Source organism: Canis aureus, chromosome 22 (assembly GCF_053574225.1).
Source record: "Canis aureus isolate CA01 chromosome 22, VMU_Caureus_v.1.0, whole genome shotgun sequence".
Lineage (NCBI taxonomy): Eukaryota > Metazoa > Chordata > Mammalia > Carnivora > Canidae > Canis > Canis aureus.
The window spans coordinates 30898858-30917221 of record NC_135632.1 but is presented as its reverse complement, the minus strand read 5'-3'; the positions used below and the strand labels follow the sequence as shown (position 1 = coordinate 30917221).

The 18364-nt window shown below is 40.3% G+C and overlaps 2 protein-coding genes across 43 annotated transcripts in view; one reads left to right on the top strand and one right to left on the bottom strand.

Moving 5' to 3' along the window:
* Positions 1-18364, top strand: part of ZNF385D (zinc finger protein 385D) — an 892499-nt gene that overhangs the window by 602717 nt on the left and 271418 nt on the right. The gene's annotated exons all lie outside the window — the stretch shown is intronic.
* Positions 1-18364, bottom strand: part of LOC144293979 (uncharacterized) — an 84324-nt gene that overhangs the window by 33305 nt on the left and 32655 nt on the right. For 11 of the 39 annotated variants that reach the window (XR_013361341.1, XR_013361340.1, XR_013361343.1 and 8 more), the window contains one exon: positions 4039-4132. The exons of 4 other annotated variants lie outside the window; for them this stretch is intronic. Coding sequence is in view for 3 of the 35 variants with exons in the window: in XM_077865373.1 (XP_077721499.1) it covers positions 4039-4132 (94 nt within the window). In the remaining 32 variants the exon portion in view is untranslated. 24 more of the 39 variants (XR_013361347.1, XR_013361356.1, XR_013361337.1 and 21 more) reach the window with 19 other exon arrangements.

The following is an 18364-nucleotide window of genomic DNA, read 5'->3' as shown; positions in this document are numbered from 1 at the left end:
ATTTGTGGGAATGGAATAGAGGTGTCAGAAGACTTTTATTTGCATCTCCAGCAGGGAGTGATGAGGAGCATGGTGATGCTGTAAGAGCAGGTAAACTGATATGTAAGCAGGATATTTATTTCCCTTACAAATAATCTAATTTGTCAGTGTTGCTCAATAACCCCCCTTCAAATATAACTGAAGAATCATTGCCTGAGGAGGCTGGCTCAGCCTACCGACTTTCCTGTATATCTCTCTCGCCTTGGGGACTGGACAACTGGCTCCTCCGTCCTTGCTCAGCTGGGGTCAGTTTCACGTGTGCAAGTGGGTGGAATATGTAATATTTCCAGTTCTCTGGAACAGCTCATGTTTTGAGTGTGCTCAGACTTACAAGACTAATGGACCCTTTTAATGACTTAAGCCTCACTCTTATCTCCTATTGAAATTTTAGTGCAGCGTTTTCAATAATTGTTCATTTGCACTTACTGTGCAGTGATTTAAGAGTTTGCTGTTCAGTCACCGTGGATACTTTTGTTACTTACGCTATCGATCTTGCATTCATTACTTGGAGTTAAAAATAAGGTTCACATAGGAGAAAGAAGCGAGGAAAATCCCAGTCAGCAACCTGATTGGGATTTACAGTAAAAGCCAGGAAAAAGAATAAATACTTGCAAAATTCCCTCCCCACCCCCATAAATATCTTACATAGTTAAAAATTACATGTGGCAAGGATGAATAGCCATTAATAATTTATCCAGAAATAAAAGCAAGGCAGCTGGGAGGCTTCTCCTCAGATTAAGGAAGAGAGGCTGTGGGTGGTTGTCAGTACAACAGACCTGAGCTGCTGGGTTACAGTTTGGTTAAGAGGAGTGTGCTGGTATGAAGGGCATGTTCTTTGCTTGAGTGCATCCCGGCTATTTGTCAGAGCCTGGCAGAAGGTTGTAACCATGTACTCTCTCCAGCTCTAAGCACCGTATGTCTGAATCATCTCCCTCTTTCCATCTGGCCCACCACATTTCTCCACTGCTGGAGTGGTGAGTCCTTGCCAGTGGTCATGTCAACCTCACAAATCGTCCATGGTTGGCCAGAGAGGTGCCATGTCTCAATCTTTTGCCATCAGGAGAGAAAATGGGAGGCTGATTGCCCTGAGAAATTCTATGTGGCTGAAATGAAAGATGTTTTCAGGCCTGAGTCAACCAGATGGAGACTCTGGGGAGTTTGCACCCAATGAGAGGCCAGGGCTTGCTCCGTGAGAATAATCTGGAAAAAGGAAATGATACACCTTAAACAAATGAGCAGAACTGAGAGACAAGTACTAGAGCCTGCGCTAAATGCTACTGTTAACAATGTATTAAATAAAGCTGGCGAGAGGGGCGAACACAACCCAGAAAGTGTGAGAGAGCCAGTCAGGTTGAGCTTAGTGTTCGTTGTGGATCAGCTGTCTTCCTTAAAATGCCCGAGAAGAATAGAAAAAAATAATTAGCGGTGTGCCGATCATAAGAAGAAACTTGTCATACAACAGCTAGAGAAAAAAAATCTGGTAGGAAAATTCTAGCCCAGAAACCTATTCCCCTGCCTATAATAGACACGTTTGTACGTTGTCATAAGAAGGACTTTTGTTTGTCCCCTGGGAGGTTGAGAACATTCTCACGTCAGCATTTACACTTTTGGTTGTGGCTGGACCATCCAGTTTCACCTCTAAAGCAGTCTGTTAGGAAAACAGTTAAGCAGTAAGGTTATGGAGAAGGAAATGAGCAGAAAACAGCAGGCAGCAGAGAAAAACATTCCTCTTTTTGTGTGTGTTTTCAGTGGAAACATTTAACTCGTCCTAATTAGTTTGTACTGAGTGATCTGTTATGGGGAATTAGGTCCACTAGAGTCTCTCTAAATGCTCTGGAGGTATTTCTATCTTCCTGAGGCTGACACTTGGGAAGGTACTTGTTAGCGCACATTCCTCTTTTGAAAGCTTGAACTCATTACCATTCTGTTTTATTACAAATGAATCTCAATGACATGCAATAAATTAACTACGTAACAGGGATGGAGAATGTGACAGGTGAATCCTGTCAGAAGGAATCACATGCGGGAACCCACAATCTAATAGAAGGTGGAAAACCATAAGGATTCCTTTCTCAAAGCAGGTTCTCTTCTAAATTCATACGAAGCTCTTATTTTAAGGAAACAAATCCCATAATTGATCAATATGCCAAGAGCATGAGATCCTTGTTACACTCTTAAATTTTGAGCAAAAAAAAAAATATTTTTAAAGGATCTTATTAGTTGCTGTAATTATATGGAAATGAGATGGGTTTATTTAAGGGATACGTTCCAAAATTCATGAGATAATGACGATTTGCAAAGTTACCATTTTGTGGGTGGCATAATTGTTCCAAAAAACAAATGAAAAATTTAAATTAGTGGTTTCTGACTTCCATTCCAGAAGATTAGGTCACAGCTGCTTTTGACCGAAACCTCCCCTGATAAGACAAGATGTGCTGGCTTGTGTATGTGTGTGTTTCATACTGGATCATCAAGTAGTGCCTCTTGATGTAAATATCAGAATTTCATTCCTCATGCACATCTTTTATGTATTCTTAAATCTTTTCACCTCATTTACAAGGTAAAACATTAAGTATTGGTGTAACAAGATGGATTTTAAACTTTTTTTTTTTTTAGCAACAGCTGGCTTCAAGTTTAACAACCATTATATACATTAGTTTTTAAAAAATCAAGTCATAAGGATAATTTTCAAGCCTTTTTCTGCTTACGAAAGAGTGATGCTGGTACAAGCGGAAACCTAGCTCTACTTTGACCTTGAGAAAGAGATGTTTCCATTTGTATTACACTGTGAAAAACATGTCAAAAAACAACAAAGGTCATAGCTGCTGCCCCCTCTCTCTCTCTCTGACTCTCTTTAGAAAAGCCATTACATATCATTTCCCACAAAGATTAGTTTTGCCACAGAATTTCACACATGATTGGTGGCATTAAGAGAAAATACGGCATAAGAGGTGGCTAGAAATATCAAAGCTTAAAGTGGTTGAGATCATGCTTCAACCAAATTGCTAGGGTTGAAAATAGGAAGACGCTTTGCTCTGTTGCAGCGTTAAAATCATTATGAAGCAGCTGGAGGTCAGGCTTCAATGCATGTGAGCTTCAGGTTTACAAAGCTTTGAAAATTTAAGGTACTTCCAGGAAACCCTGTTGACTCCAAAACCTGAAATGCACGCGAACCTCCAGTGGAGCACTGGTTGGGATGCACTGAACATCTTCTTATCAACTTTTCTGTCTTCTCGCTTTTTCTACCCTGGCAGTATCACATTGCTGTAAGTAAGGCGGAAAGAGAGAAGTCACCTGGCCAAGGTCAGAATCCCTTCTGACACTACAGCTGTGTCAGTCAGGATTGGTGCCCTGAGCAAATGCTGTCCGCCCCAAAGCATTGTTGTACCTGGTGGGAGGTGAGGGCTGCCCATGGGGTGTGGATGGGGTGGGTGGGCTGAGCGTTCTTTTACAGGATGAATGCTGTTTAATCTGTATCTTCAGGACCCTGTTTAGCTCAGTGCCAGGTGCATATAGGCACTTCCAATAGGTGTTGATTGTGCTCTGCTGAATGGGTTGGAGAATTAGGGAGGGAGGGCTGGAGTCCACTTCCTCAGCAGATCCTTTAAGGCTGTTATTCCCAGTGAAAACTGGCCTATGTGTGTTGACAAGAGAAACACTCTCCTTTGCTCCTGAAAACATTTTAGCTGACTTTTTTTTTTTTTAATTTTGAAGATAAAGACTAGTCAGTCCTTCAAAATTAGATCTTAAAATAAGTGTATGTATTTCTACAATCTTTTTGCTGTCTCCATTTACATTTTTCTTCATAGGACTCTGTGGTGTAAAGAGGAACAGATATATACAATATTAAGGCCAGTGTACAAAAATGTCTGAAGAATCCCTAAGATCAGTTTATAAGGTGGTAGAACTGCACTTTTTATCTATTTCCTTGATCACAACTTCAGTGCTGAGCTTTACTGGGCTTCTGTGAGTTTGCCCCAGATGTTGACATGCTCTTACCATGAGGCTGGGCTGCGCAGGAAAGCCCACTGTGTTCAAGTAGCCAGAAGTGCCCACGAAGGTCACCAGTTTTGGGAACTGTCGTTCCTGAAAGCTGAAGAAAATGGAGATAATTTTGACTACTATTTGCAAGGCTTTTGTAAAATCGTTCTTCGCACTTACCTTTTTCATATTCATGCATTTTGCTGATGAGGGAAAGTGCTTGTGGCAGATTGCTCTGAGGATGAAAACGCCATAACGAATGTAAACGTTCTTTGATAAACACGATCCCTTACACTTGTATGGCAATTTGTATCTTTCAAAATACATCAACGTTATGCTTCTTTTAATCCTTAAAATGATCCATTGCAGGAGGTAGATAAAATATAATTATTTCTATTTTGAGATGAGGAATTTGAGCCTCCGATGACTGAAACAGCATTCTCAAGGTCACACAGCTAGTAAATGTTAAGGCCAAGACTCCAATTTGGTCATTCTGAGGCTTACTTCACTGCTCTTTACACTTGGCAGAAGAGTATAAGGGAATATATGTATTTTTTTGAATGGAAGATTATTTGTAACAGTTATGCTAGAAGGAATAATCCAGCTGATAGCTAAAGAAATGAATACAGATAATTGGGAAATAAGATCTATTTTAGTTTTGACTGGGCGGAATCATAATAATGGAGGTCTGAACATAATTCATACTTTTATTGATTCTGCCTTGTTTTTTATGTCAAATAATAATAATTTTAAAACGTAGGATATTAGATTAGAATACTAATCGGCCTCAGGCAGGACCCAGCTTTCTATACTGCCTCTGTTTTTCCAAGGCAGTGTTAGATATTAAGGCTTGTATTAATTATATGCTGTATTTTCCTGTTGTGTCACTATTTAACTCAATGCATATGAAAAGAAAAAAATCCAAGTCATTTGTGCTGCAAACTCTTCGATATTTACAGTGACACCTTCTCCAGTATTTGTTCAAGATGGAGTTCCAGCCTGGTCTTTCTTTACTCCATGACTGATAAAGAGGGAAAAAATGGCCTATGTTAGAATTTATCTGTTCCACTTACTGGCTCTATATCATTGGGCAAGTCACCTCACATTTTTGATATCCAGATTTTTGTAAAAGGAGAATAATGAAAATATGTTTCCCACAGTTCTATTTTGAGGACTAAAATATACAAGGCATATAAAAGTGCCAAGCCCCAGGAAGTACATGGTAAGCCGCCAGTAAAATTTGATTCTTTCTTACTTTCTCCCTCTATATCCAACCTAATATACAAATGTATAAAAATTGAAAAAAAATCAGCAAACAGGAACCATGCTAATCAACTGAAAACAGGTCAAATCAGAAAACAGGAACCATGTTAACTGATTCACAAAGGGCTTAATGCAGATTATTTGTTATATGGGTGATAGAATTGCAGAGAAGCCACATGGGATCTGGGTGATGCAACCCAGAGATTAGCAATAGCAAAAAACTGGTAGTTGTAAGATGGAAAGACAAGAGACCATGGTCTTGCAGGCCAGCACCCAATGGCCTCCTACTGGGAGCTGGAAGGCAGCCCTGAGATGTTGAAGGATGAAGGATTCAGCCTTAGGCATGGAGAGAGACAGGAATTCCCTTGTTTCTCCCTTTTGCCCACCCTCCAGTGCACTGTCTTTGCCTCTCATTGGTGGAATAGAGCCAGAGGCCAGCTGACAAGGCAGCCTGGGCAGTGCATCCTGCAGGTGTCACCACCTTTGCAGTCCAGGGGACGTTCAGGAACTAGACCTCTAGGCAAACTGGCGGAGGACCTGGAGGGAGATCTTACACCTGATCTGAGTAGTGCTTTACATGAGACCATGTCTCTGCAAAACCATCTCAATTATCATTAGCGAGAGGTTTGTTTGAGGGAGATGCAAGTAAGAGGGAATGGACCAGAGTTGAAGAGCTCTTAGCAGCCCCTCACCTATCTTCTGGGTTCGCATACATGCTTTGTCACTTTCTGGTACTGTGACGTTGGATAAATTGGCAAATCTGTCTCTGTGTCAACTCTTTCATTTGTTACAGTGGGTTAAAGAGTCTGTTTGACAGCGAGGTTCAATGAGTTGCTGCATGCAAGCTTCACAATATGCAAAGCACCATGTGAATGGGCCTTGTTATGAGGATGTAAAAAACCGAGTGAATTAGAGAAGAGCGAGCTTGAAAAAAATAACAACTTGGAAATATATGTTCAGTTATGCAGTTTAGCATTCCAGCAGAGATTTCTGAGTACAGAGAGAAAGGAAGATTTCTGAGTGCACTGAGAAAGGAAACATTTGGGTACATCCTCACATAGCCCCTTGCATGATGGGGTCAGATGTACCTGTGAAGTCATATCTAATCTGGTCTTTGTTATTATTCTATAACAAAGGGAAATTGCAGGAGCAAAGGCAAGGGAGAGAAAGTGAGCTGGGCAGGACACCCTCTGTAAAGATTCTGTGCCCCATATTCCTTCTTGTCCAAGACTCTAACGGGAATAGACACGTTGAAAGCTGAGGGAGTTTATTAATAGTTGCTTGGGAAGGGAAGAGGGATTTGATATCGATTTTACCTATCCTTCCATGTGTTGCTGGACTTTTAAAGACTGATTTCTTTGGCTAACTGGCCCTGCTATTAAAAAAAAAAAATTAAGGCAAAACATTCTGCCCTTCCTGTATGGAGTTATTAGCATCTATCTCAAAGCCTTCTTGTAAAGCCCCGAGACAGTTCATAACTTATGGTGCCCTTGTTTAGAAGCAACGCCGCAGTAACTGCTCGGAAGCATTGCCCTTGCAGGGCACGATGTGGAAGGCACATGATTACCGCCAGGTGTTTCAATGAGCTGCTCCAAGGGATGGTGGGATATACCTTAGAGAGCTCTGAGGATTCTTAGGAGACGTACCCTAAGGTTATCAGTTAAAAGGTGCTTTAGAAGGCTGCTTGTTTAAAAATTTTTTTTTCCTTTAAAAAAAAAACCTGTTTAAGATCCTAAACACTAACCTTCTGGTAAATTACTTCTTTTTTAGCACTGCGGTTTGGTTTTCCCTAGCTTTAAAATGCTTAATAAGTTAATAAGAAAGTTATAGTGAGGAGCCCAAGGCATAGACTTTATGGACCTCTTGGTTTCCTGAGTGTTTCGCAACTCCTGTTTGCGGAGAGCAGTCCTGGCGCTGACAGGTGATGTGGCTCCACTGACATAAAAAGGGGTTTAACAGGGGGATCCCTGGGTGGCGCAGCGGTTTGGCGCCTGCCTTTGGCCCCGGGCGCGATCCTGGAGACCTGGGATCGAATCCCACGTCGGGCTCCCGGTGCATGGAGCCTGCTTCTCCTTCTGCCTATGTCTCTGCCTCTCTCTCTCTCTCTCTCTCTCTCTCTGTGTGACTATCATAAATAAATAAAAAAATTAAAAAAAAAAGGGGTTTAACAGCCTGAGTGCCTACTTTGTGCCAAGTGCCCGGCATGAGCTAATTCATTGCACTTCACCACCATCCTTAAGAGAAGCTCAGTGGATCTAAATCTTGGCTGCACAAAGGAATCCCCCAGAGAAACTCTGAATAGATGCTGTTGTCAAGGCCCCACTGCAATCCAATTCAATCTACTTCTCTAGGGGTGGAGCCCAGGTATCTGCATTTTCTTTTAAAATGCGTCAGTTGATTCTGAAAGACACCAGAATTGAAAACCACTGAGATGGGTAATTTTAACCACTTTACCGAGTGCGCATGTCCTGCTCCCTAAGGAGTTGCCAGCTTGCCCCCTGATCACCCAGGTCAGGAATCCAGTGCAGAAGTTGACCTGAGTTCAAAGCCTGTGTTCTTTCGCCCTCAACAGGCTGACTCCCCTTAGGGAAATCAGCCCATGGCGTAAAGTCCCGTCCTGATTACAACCTTCTTGTGCTGTCCTGTTGCTTCTAGAGCAGAAGTCCCTAGGAGATGGGACATCTCCCGTCTACTTGGGGTTCTTTATAGAGCTGGCACCCAAAAGAGGTTCATGCTTTGCTAATCAATTCAGAAGCACAGTAGTGTGATTCTGGGAAAGGATTTTAGAACCATACTTCTCAAAATTTCACATTCATAGATATCACCTGAGGATCGTAGTAAACTGCAGCTCTTGATTCAGAACGTATGGGTGCCGCCTGGGATTCCTCCTTTCTAATAAGCTCCCAGGTGCTATCAGCTCTGCTGGTCCACTGGGCACACTCTAAATAGTAAGGCTTTGGAGGTCATTTATCTAAGCTACAGCTTTCTGCAGATACGGGGTTTCAGGTCTGAGACTCCCACCTACACCTCCCTGTTTCTATTCTAGAAGATACTGAATGGCCGATGGTGCGAGTTCTGAGTCAGGTGACCGAGCATCCTATTTTGCCTGGTTCCCAGGATGTGGGTTTTCAGTGCTAACACTGAGAGAGTCTCATGCAAATAGTGATGAATCAGTCAGTTACCCTGGTTCCAACAGATAAAGCTTGAATTCTAGGTTCAGCACTCAAGACTAAGTTCCCCATGGAGAACTTGAGCAAGTAACTTGATTCCTTGGAGCCTCAGTCTCCCTGTCTGTGAAGTGGGAAGGATAAATGATCTGGCCTAGAATAATTATAGGTATTAAATTAGGTGCATATAAAGCACTAGGCACGCTGTCACACATTCATTCTTACTAAATGCTGGCTGTGCCTATTGCCCCGAATTCATAGACCTGACTCAGCACTCCCCTACTAAAAAGAAGAAGTAACCCAAATGTCAAGTGTCAGTACTCACAGATCATCTGTATGATCACACCGTCTCTGTGCAGGCAGGGCAACATGTAAATCACCTGATGGGCAAGCCGGGTGGAGGCATTCCATGGTTCAGTGTATAGTTTGCCAAGCCTGAATATCATTAGGAATGTTTTTTGTTTGCCGTTTAGGGAAAGAAAGGCCTAGCTAAGGCTTCCCCACCCTGGGACATTCTGAACTGGACCCTGATGTTCCTGTCGACCTTGTTTATCCATTAGTGTTTCTCTGAGCTCTGTAACAACTTATGAGGGCAGCTGCAGCTAATGACTGTGCCTTCCATCTCCTGACCTGTCATTGTGTTAACAATCGATATCCTTAAAACAACACACACACACACACACACACACACACACACACACACACACACAGATAAGCCTGCCCCCACACCACAGCTTCTTCTAAAAATGCCCACAGAGAGGAAAGAAGGAGGGTTAACATATGCTTCTTAGCACAGAGTCTGGCCCGTGGACACTGGATTCATCAGTGTTTGGTGATCGCAGTGCCAAGCTGTGGGCACCCCTCTTTCATGCAAGTGAAATTCTAATAGAGACCCAAGGTTCTACTTCCTTGCGTTCAATTGGCTGGTGTTGAGTGAATGAGGCTGGCTTTGCCAGTCCTTACCTAGGAAGGCCAGTCTCCTCACCTCCTGTCAAATGCCATCAGCTTATCAGAGCACTTAGTCTGCCAAATATGTGACTATTATTGGTGAAGCAAGGTGCACTTTTGTTTTTCTATTATAACGAGAGAGTGGGACTGCTACAAGCACCCAATTATTCCACAGTAGGGGTTAGCGGGCCTGAACTGCTGCTGAGTAGCATTTTAGACAAGAAAACAAATGAACAACAGAGCAGAAGCTATTCTTGCTTTCCTCGAGCATGATGTGCATTTGCAGAAAGGACCCAGCACAATCTTACTTTCACTTATATCCATTGAAGAGGTCAAATTGGGAGATTTTGTCTCTGGTCCCATCTCTGCTTACTGTAGTTAGAGCCAAATGCCATCCTGAAAGGGCATTAAGCATGCAGAATCAAAGTCTGGGTTTCGAAGACAAGAACATAGAGGCCAACTGATAAGTAAATGCATGTATCTGGCTAGGACCACTACTCAAACTAAAAATTAAACCCTGTATCTTTAGTGGTATGAATTTGGGTGAATTGTCCTGGGCCTCAGCCATTATCCAGCTCGTAAATTGGATAATGACAAGTCACCCTACCTCACAAGACAGCCCTGTAGGTCCTAAAAATAGTTCAGGTTTTTTAAATGCTTAGTCCCTGCCATCACTATTCTAAGTATATCCCTCAACTCTTCCTCATCACATCCCTGTGGTGGAAGAATGACAAGTATGCCTATTTTACAGATGAGGAAATGGAGTTACAGACAGGTTTAGTAAGGAGAGTACAGTAAGTGGAAGAGCTGAGGCATACCGGGAGCTGCCTGGCTCCCCAACACAGCCTCCACCACCATCCTGTTCTGTGTGACCTTGAGTAAATCTTAGCCTCTGAAAACCAAAGCCCTGGAGCATATTTTCCCTATTCAGATGGAGCAGCAGGTATTTGAAGCAGGCAAACAGACAAGCAAACCGACAGAAAAGCAAAACCCCTCTTAGTTTGCAAGCCAACAGCCACCTGGTGGTGGGGCTGAGGCTGAGATCAGGAAAGGTTCCAGTTCCTTTCCAGAAAGACTGCCCCAGGGCAGGAGACAGGAAATCTTGCTCATAGAACATGTTGCACCAATCTCCGTAATGCTTCAAAATCAAGGCTTACAAATAATGTCATCACAATGACAGCTGGCTTCTCTGTGCCAAGAGATGTGCAATGGGCTTTCCCTGTGTGTTTGTGCCTGTTACAGGGACCACACTCTTCCAAATGGAACAGTGGATTTCCTTTCTCCCTGACTTCTTCCTGGGCACAACATGCAATGTGCCGTACATGGGCGATCTGTTCTTAGCAGATGATCATCTGAACTTATTTTAGGTCCATGGAGCACCAGGAAAGTCAAAGAGACAATGAACTCTCTCTATTCCCTTAAAAAAAATTGCTATTTTCTGAAAAAATAGTACAGGTACAATTTTTATTATTTATATTATTTTTTAAGATTTTATTTATTTATCCATGAGAGACACAGAGAGGCAGAAACATAGGCAGAGGGAGAAGCAGTCTCCTTGTGGGGAACCCGATGCGGGACTCGATGCTAGGACCCCAGCATCACAATCTGAGCCAAAGGCAGATGCTCAACCACTAAGCCACCCATTCTACATGTACAATTTTTAAAAGCAAATATTATAAGAAGGTAAATAGTGAAAACTAAATCTTCTTCCTTCATTTGTGTGCACTTTCTTGCATTTGAGAGACTATGTTCTATGGAAGTCAGGGAAGGGAGGGTGGGAGAAATAGTTGAAGGTGGTCAAGAGGTACAAAGATATAAGATATTTCAGTTGTATCTTCAGTTATATTTCAGTTATAAGATAAATAAGTCCTGGGGATGTAATGTACAGTATGGGGACCATAGTTAATACTGTATCATATATTTGAGAGTTGCTAAAAGAGTAGATTGTAAAAGTTCTCATCAAAAGAAAAGAATATTGAAACTATTTGAAGTGATACTAACTAAACTTATTGTGGTTATTTCTGAATATATACATTTATTACTTTTTAAAAAGATTTTATTTATTTATTAGAGAGAGAGTGCGCACAAGCAGGGGGAGCAGCTGGTGGAGGAAGAGGGAGAAACCGACTTTCCACTGAGCAGGGAGCCCAATGAGGGGCTCTGTCCTAGGGCCTTGGGATCATGACCTGAGCCAAAGGCAGAAGCTTAACTGACTAGCTACCCCGGTGCCCCTATACATGTATTAGATCATTATGTTGTAAACCTTAAACGTATATAATGTTATTTATCAATTACATCTCAATAAAGCTAGAAAAAAAAATTCTATGGAAGGGTGTATACCCACTCTCTTGTTTTTACATGGAATTGAAACATACCATGAACTCTGTTTTGCATATTGCTTTATTTAGCATAGCTGATGTTTCTCATTCTCTTTATTTTATAGCTACACAGTATTCTAATGTAGGAACATACCATGATTTATTTTACTGGCCCTTTTAAAAAAGAGATAACTTCTTTCCATTCTTTTACTGATAAAAGCAATGAATATCATTGTGCATACATAATTCTTTGTGTGCATGAACACACATATCTATAGGGTAAATTCTTAAAAGTGGAATTTATGGGGGAAGGCATATTAAATTCTTATACGTATTGCCGAAGAGCCCCTTGGAAATTTTTTCCTGGTTGATTTCCACATATATTCATACCATTAAAGAGTAGAATAACTTCTTTCAAAATGGTAAACTGTTTATGTGAACATTGCCTTGCAGACTTCTCAAATGTGAGTTTTCAGACTGAAACAAAATGAAATGACTTTCCACTTTTTTTGCTCTTGCTTCCCCCTCCACAATCTATGTCTTCATTTCACTTCCACTGTGCTAATTCCTTATGGATACTAGTTATAATTTCCAAAAAAAAAAAAGCAATGGTGCCATAAAAGGAAAGATGCCTTATGCTTTAGGAATGGGGATGCACCTAGTAAATAAAATTGTACCCTACTCCTCAAAACTAGAAGGTTGGTCTTTGAGAGATCTCTGTATCAGATCTTAGGCCAAATATGTATGGAGATTTCCTTTTCTTTCGAGTCACTGGGCATTAAAAGGTAAAGACACATTTGTATAATTTTGTATTTCAGGTTTTTTTTCTTCTATTCCTAACTCTGTGTTCTCCTTTGACTTTTGTAGCCTCTCTGTTTAGAACACAATAAGCTTAGAAATAATCTGGAAAGTCTATAGCATGTTTCTATGGTAAAAATGCCACACTTATTAAAAACAAAAGCTTGGAGCAGCTGAGTGGCTCAGTTGGTTAAGCGTTTGCTTTCAGCTCAGGTCATGATCCCAGGGTCCTGGGCTCATGCTCTCTTTCTCTCTCTCTGTCTCAGATAAATTTTAAATATCTTTCTTTTTTTTAATAAGGTGTTATTTATTTGAGAGAGAGAGCGAGAGAGAGCACATGCATAAACAGAGGGAATGGAAAGGGAGAGGGAGAGTCAGGCTCCCCACGGAGCAGGGAGCTAGAGGCAGGGCTGGATCCCAGAACCCTGGAATCATGACTTGAGCCAAAGGCAGACACTTCACCTACTAAGCCAGTGGCACCCCTACATTTTAAAAATCTTTGAAAAACTCAAAAAACATAAAAACTCCAAAATCATGACTTGAGCCAAAGGCAGACACTTCACCTACTAAGCCAGTGGCACCCCTACATTTTAAAAATCTTTGAAAAACTCAAAAAACATAAAAACTCCAAAATCAAAATCAAACAAAAAAACCCCAAGAAAGCACAGAGACTCTAAATAGTGATGATGGTTGCTACCATTTATTGAGTTCTTGAGTTCTTTCAAAGTTTAGCTCACTCCCTAAAGAAATGACATTGTTTGTTTCTTTTGGTAATGATACTGTTTTAATGATCTTGAGATCATCTCTACAAAAAGTGGAAAGGTGTGTTTAAGGTTAAGTTTCTTGTCTCAAAAATGGATTGAAAATGGCAGGCGCAGTATTCAAACCCAAGACCATCTAACTGGACATCTGGTGTGTCAAAACGTTAACATCCTTTGGTATTTTCTGTCCAACACATTGCTCTTGGTGCACTTTTGTGGAATCTTGCTAGGAGGAGACATTTATGTTAAGTGGAGGTTTTCATTTTCCTGATCCTTGCTATTGAAGAGTCTTAAGGACAATCACAGCAATCCCTGCTAAAATATAGACAATAATAAGAGTTCTACCCTGAGGGATCCCTGGGTGGCTCAGCAGTTTAGCACCTGTCTTCAGCCCAGGATGTGATCCTGAAGACCTGGGATTGAGTCCTACATCAGGCTCCCTGCATGGAGCCTGCTTCTCCCTCTGCCTGTGTCTCTGCCTCTCATTCTGTGTCTCTCATGAATAAATAAATAAAATCTTAAAAAAAAAAAAAAAAAAGGAATCCTATTCTGCGGTAGAAGACCTGAGGAGGGAGGGGAAATCAATCCTCTTTTCTTTCTTCTATTGGAGAGATGGTCTCCTTTGTTACCTGCTGTTTCTTTGGATCCCCTTCCAGCAGTCCCCAGTGCTCTCAAAGCCAAAAAAAAAAAAAAAATTAAGTGAAAGAAACCAGTAAATCACTACATTTAATGACGTGCTATTTGTGAGTGCTGTGCAGAATTCATTGTCTGGTGTCCTAATTTATATTCCCTCTGTTCACTGAGGTGTTCGAGTTCTCTCCCATCCTGGTGATCATACAAACCTGTGTAATATGCAGTAGGAGAATCTGATATCTGGATGCAGGCTTGGGATCTCATCTTAGGTCTGACATCCTTTACTTACAGGTGAGAATAAGGAAGATATGGATTTAATTAATTAGCCCAGTCAGTAGTGAGTAGTGGGGCTACCTAGATTTGATATCTTTTGACTGCTTTCCAGTATCATTTTTTTCTCCTTGGGATGGAAGGGGGATGCTCATTGTCTCATGTTTTTCCTTCAAAACAAATCTAGGACATAAGTATTATTCTTCTCATTTTATTGACGAGGAAACTGACAATAAGTTACTTCCCCAATGTGATATAGAAAGTGTGGGAGTACAGAGTTGAATCCAGGCTCACATGCTTTCTACTCCTTTTTTCTGTCTCCTGGACTCAAGACTCCAGTCTGCCATTATGTGCATTAGGTTTGAATGCGTGTGGATCCCTGCATTCTTCAGGGTCTAAATGAATTCAGAGATTCCTCTCAGCTCTCAAATTCCTGGATTCTACAATAGCTTTGGGGATAAAAGGGTAGCACTCATTGGAGCAATAAATCACTGTAGCTCACATGAGTCCCAAACACATGAGCAAGTGTCCCTCATTCTATTCCTCACTGTCTGCAGAGCACATCATTTATCTTTTGTGCGAACTGCCATAATCATCCTTAATGGATTTGCTGACTTGATTCTTTCACGCTTCCATTTCAGCCAACATTTTGCTATCCCAAGGCATAGCTACAGACATGATACCTCCCAACACACACACACACATACTTAAATGCCTCCAGTGATTCTTATTTCCTAATACAGAGCTTCCAAACTGCTTATCCAGGCAGTCAATATGGTCCAGGTTTTGGCCCTAATTTAAACTGCCATTTCATTTGTACACAACTACCCTTATCCTAAACCCTGTAGTACCACTCCCTGCATCTTAACCCTTTTGAAACTATCTTGCATTGCCTTTCTCACCTGATACATAGTTTGTTTTTGCCTCTTTGTCTTTAAAATTCTATGCATTCATCATCTTTTTCATTCTTACTCTTTTCTATCCTTTAAACATTTTATGTAAAAAAACATAATCTTTTGAATTTTTCAAGAAGTTCCACCACAAATGCACCTCCTCTAGGAAGACCATCTCATTCTTTACAAAAGGAGTAAATACCCTCTCTGAATTTCCATGTCTCCTATTGACAAAACCTATCTTAACAATAGCCTGGAGTGCTTGAAACTTCTGTTTCCTATACCCCTCTCTAGATTTACTGAATCAGAATCTCCAGGGATAGAGCCCAAGAATCAGGATTTTCGAAAACTACCTCCAAATTTAATACCACAAGATTGTTGACTCTCTGTAAATAAACCTATAAAGGCAATGCAATTGCACTTAAAATACTAACAGGATTTAAAAGTGACTAGAAAAAATTGACATTACAGCTTATCTGATAGAAGAAACATAAGGGAGCACTCCAGGAAATTATGAAGAAAGAGTGGTCTGACAGAGGAAACTTACCCTAAATTATATCACAAAACCATAATAATTAAATTATTTGGTCCTGAATAATAGATAATAAGAACCAGATTAGAATATCTAGAAGTAAACCTCGATATTTATGTATATGAGGACTCAGGCTATGATGAAAATGACATTTCAATTCATTGTTGAAAACAGTAGCTATTAAATAAATGGTTTGGGTACAACTGGATGAACATTTAGACAAATAAATAAAGTGGATTCCTATTCTACTTCTTCTACCCAAATAAATTATAGATTGAACAAAGATTCAAACATAGAAACTGAAGCCATAAATTTATAGAAGGAAGCCTGAGTGAATAAATTTATACTCTTATAGTGGAAAAGGATTTTGTAATCAGGATACAAGTCCGAAACTATAAAATGGAGAAATGGTAGATCTAATTGCATAAAGTTAATAACTTGTGTTTGGGAAAAATTATTCAAAAACTAAGTTAAGAAATGACAAAATTTAATTAAACACCAATGTCAGATAAATGGTTATTTTTTTAAATTAACAAAGAGCCTGTATAAGAATCAATAAGAAAAGACAAACAATCCAGAACAAGAATGAATATGAGCAAACATATTATAAGAAATATATATTGCCAGTGAAAATATAAAACTACATTCAATTTCACTCATAATTAATAAAACATACATGAAAATAATGGGATATATGTATAGTTTTTCGCTTAGCAGATTGATAAATATTTAAAAATTGGGTGAATATTTAAGAATTGGGTGTGGGAAAAGCCATTCTTACACACAATCATATGTGTAGGGAAGTAAATTTTTGCAAACCCTGCATAAGTGATGCATATTTTTATAGCACATACTCTGTGTGCTGAGTTTTTTTTTTACTAGAAATATGTTTTATATTCCCAAAAGGTCACTCACACATATGAGTAAGGATGTTAAATGTAATGTTGGTTTTTAAAGCACAAACTAGAAACAACAAAAGTGAACATCAGTAGGGGAGACATTAAACAAAATTATGGTACATTCAAAGTGTTGGAATGTGCAGCTGTGAAAAAAATGAGTACATCTTTATGTTGTGATACGGAAAAAAATCTAGAATTTAACACCAGTAAAAGAAGGCTCAGAAGGGTAGAGAGAAATCCCAAAAGAGATCCCTTTGGAAGTGAAAATTTAGGAAGGTTCTTGAACAGCTATACTGATTATTCATGTGCATTTCCAAAAAAACCCCATAAGAAATTGTTAGCAATTCTTAGATTTAGGCAGGATTTATGCTTTTTAAAGTCACTTTGTTTGAATAGAATGCTCCACTGGGCCAAGGATTCATGTCTGTTTTATTCACTTCTTTACACCCAGCATAAGGACATTGCCTGGCCATCAGACATGCTCAGTAACTATGGAATATATGGAACTATATGGAATAAGTGGTGTGCTCTTCTTTTTTTCCCCTCTCATCAAGGGTGATCTGTCATTGGAATATGAATGACTTTTGTTGTTCTCTTACATTTCTCTGCATTAACAAGGATAATAAATATATTAATTAAGGATAACAAATATATATCTGTAAAAAGGTAGAGTCATCTTTTGCACAGTGTTGAGAAATGGTTTAGGTCCCAGGTTATGTTGTCAGGTTGCCTGGTTTTAAGCCCTACCTCTTGGGCCTATTAGCTGAGTGACCCTGGTCAGACCCCATAGTGTTCCATCTTAGTTTCTTCATAGGGTTGTTCTAAATGTGCATAGTGTGCATTCCAGGATCTTGTTAGTGTACAGAGTAGCAGTTTGTCATTTAGCATGGAATGATGCAGAGGGTAAATGATTACTGAATGAAAGGAGAGAGAATGGAAGAAGCATGAAGAAGCAGCTCATGCATTCTGAAGGGCAGCTCAGGAGGAAGTTGAGTGAAAAATCCTCTGGTGATTTACCCAGATTGGATATACAGTCCATCCTCTTCTAGTTACAAGGAGATCTTGGTCTCCATTTCTTATACCTCAGCCCAGTCATGATGGGTGTGGTTCCTCGCAGCTTTCCTGAGTGGTGTCATCTCTTGCGTTATTAAGGCATTTCCTCTGCATTATCCTGGCTTTCTGGGCTGTTGCTGTCCTATCAAACCTCCTTTGTTTTCATTTTGTGCCAGGATTTCCCACCTAGACAATTCTGGACTGCAATCTGAGAGATTATAGAAACTCAGCTGGGTAAGGCACTGGGGGAGCCCAAGATCTTATTTTTAAAGTACTTTGTGGGGAGAGAGAAGCTTCCTTCCCACCGGAGTTCCTCAGACTTGACAAGATTGCCAAAGTCCTTGAGTCACACTGTCTTCCACTGCTTGTGGAAATGACAGCTTTATCTTCAAATATAGTGAAGTGGGAAGATAATCCATTTTCACTCTGGTTATAAGTGTTGCCAGTTCTTAACTTTAAAATAGGTTGAATGAAGGCCTTTTAGCCAACACCTAACAAACCAATATTTAAATAAATATACCTTAATGAGCAATCAGCTTTTAGGGTTTTCTTGCTTTTAAATTCTTATTGTTTATAAATTTTTATACCTCAAGGTGTAAGGCGTACTTGAATACTCATACCTTTGATTTTTGCCATCAGTGAGACCAGAATGATAGAAAGTCTCTTGCTTACCCCTCCTGAATCGTTAGCAGGGGGTGTGACATGGCATGGAATGAAATAGGATTTCTATTTCTGCACTCAGAGGCAGTATGGAGAAGTAGTTAGGAACGTAGGCCGTGAAGGCATTCAGCCATTTCATTATTAGAATC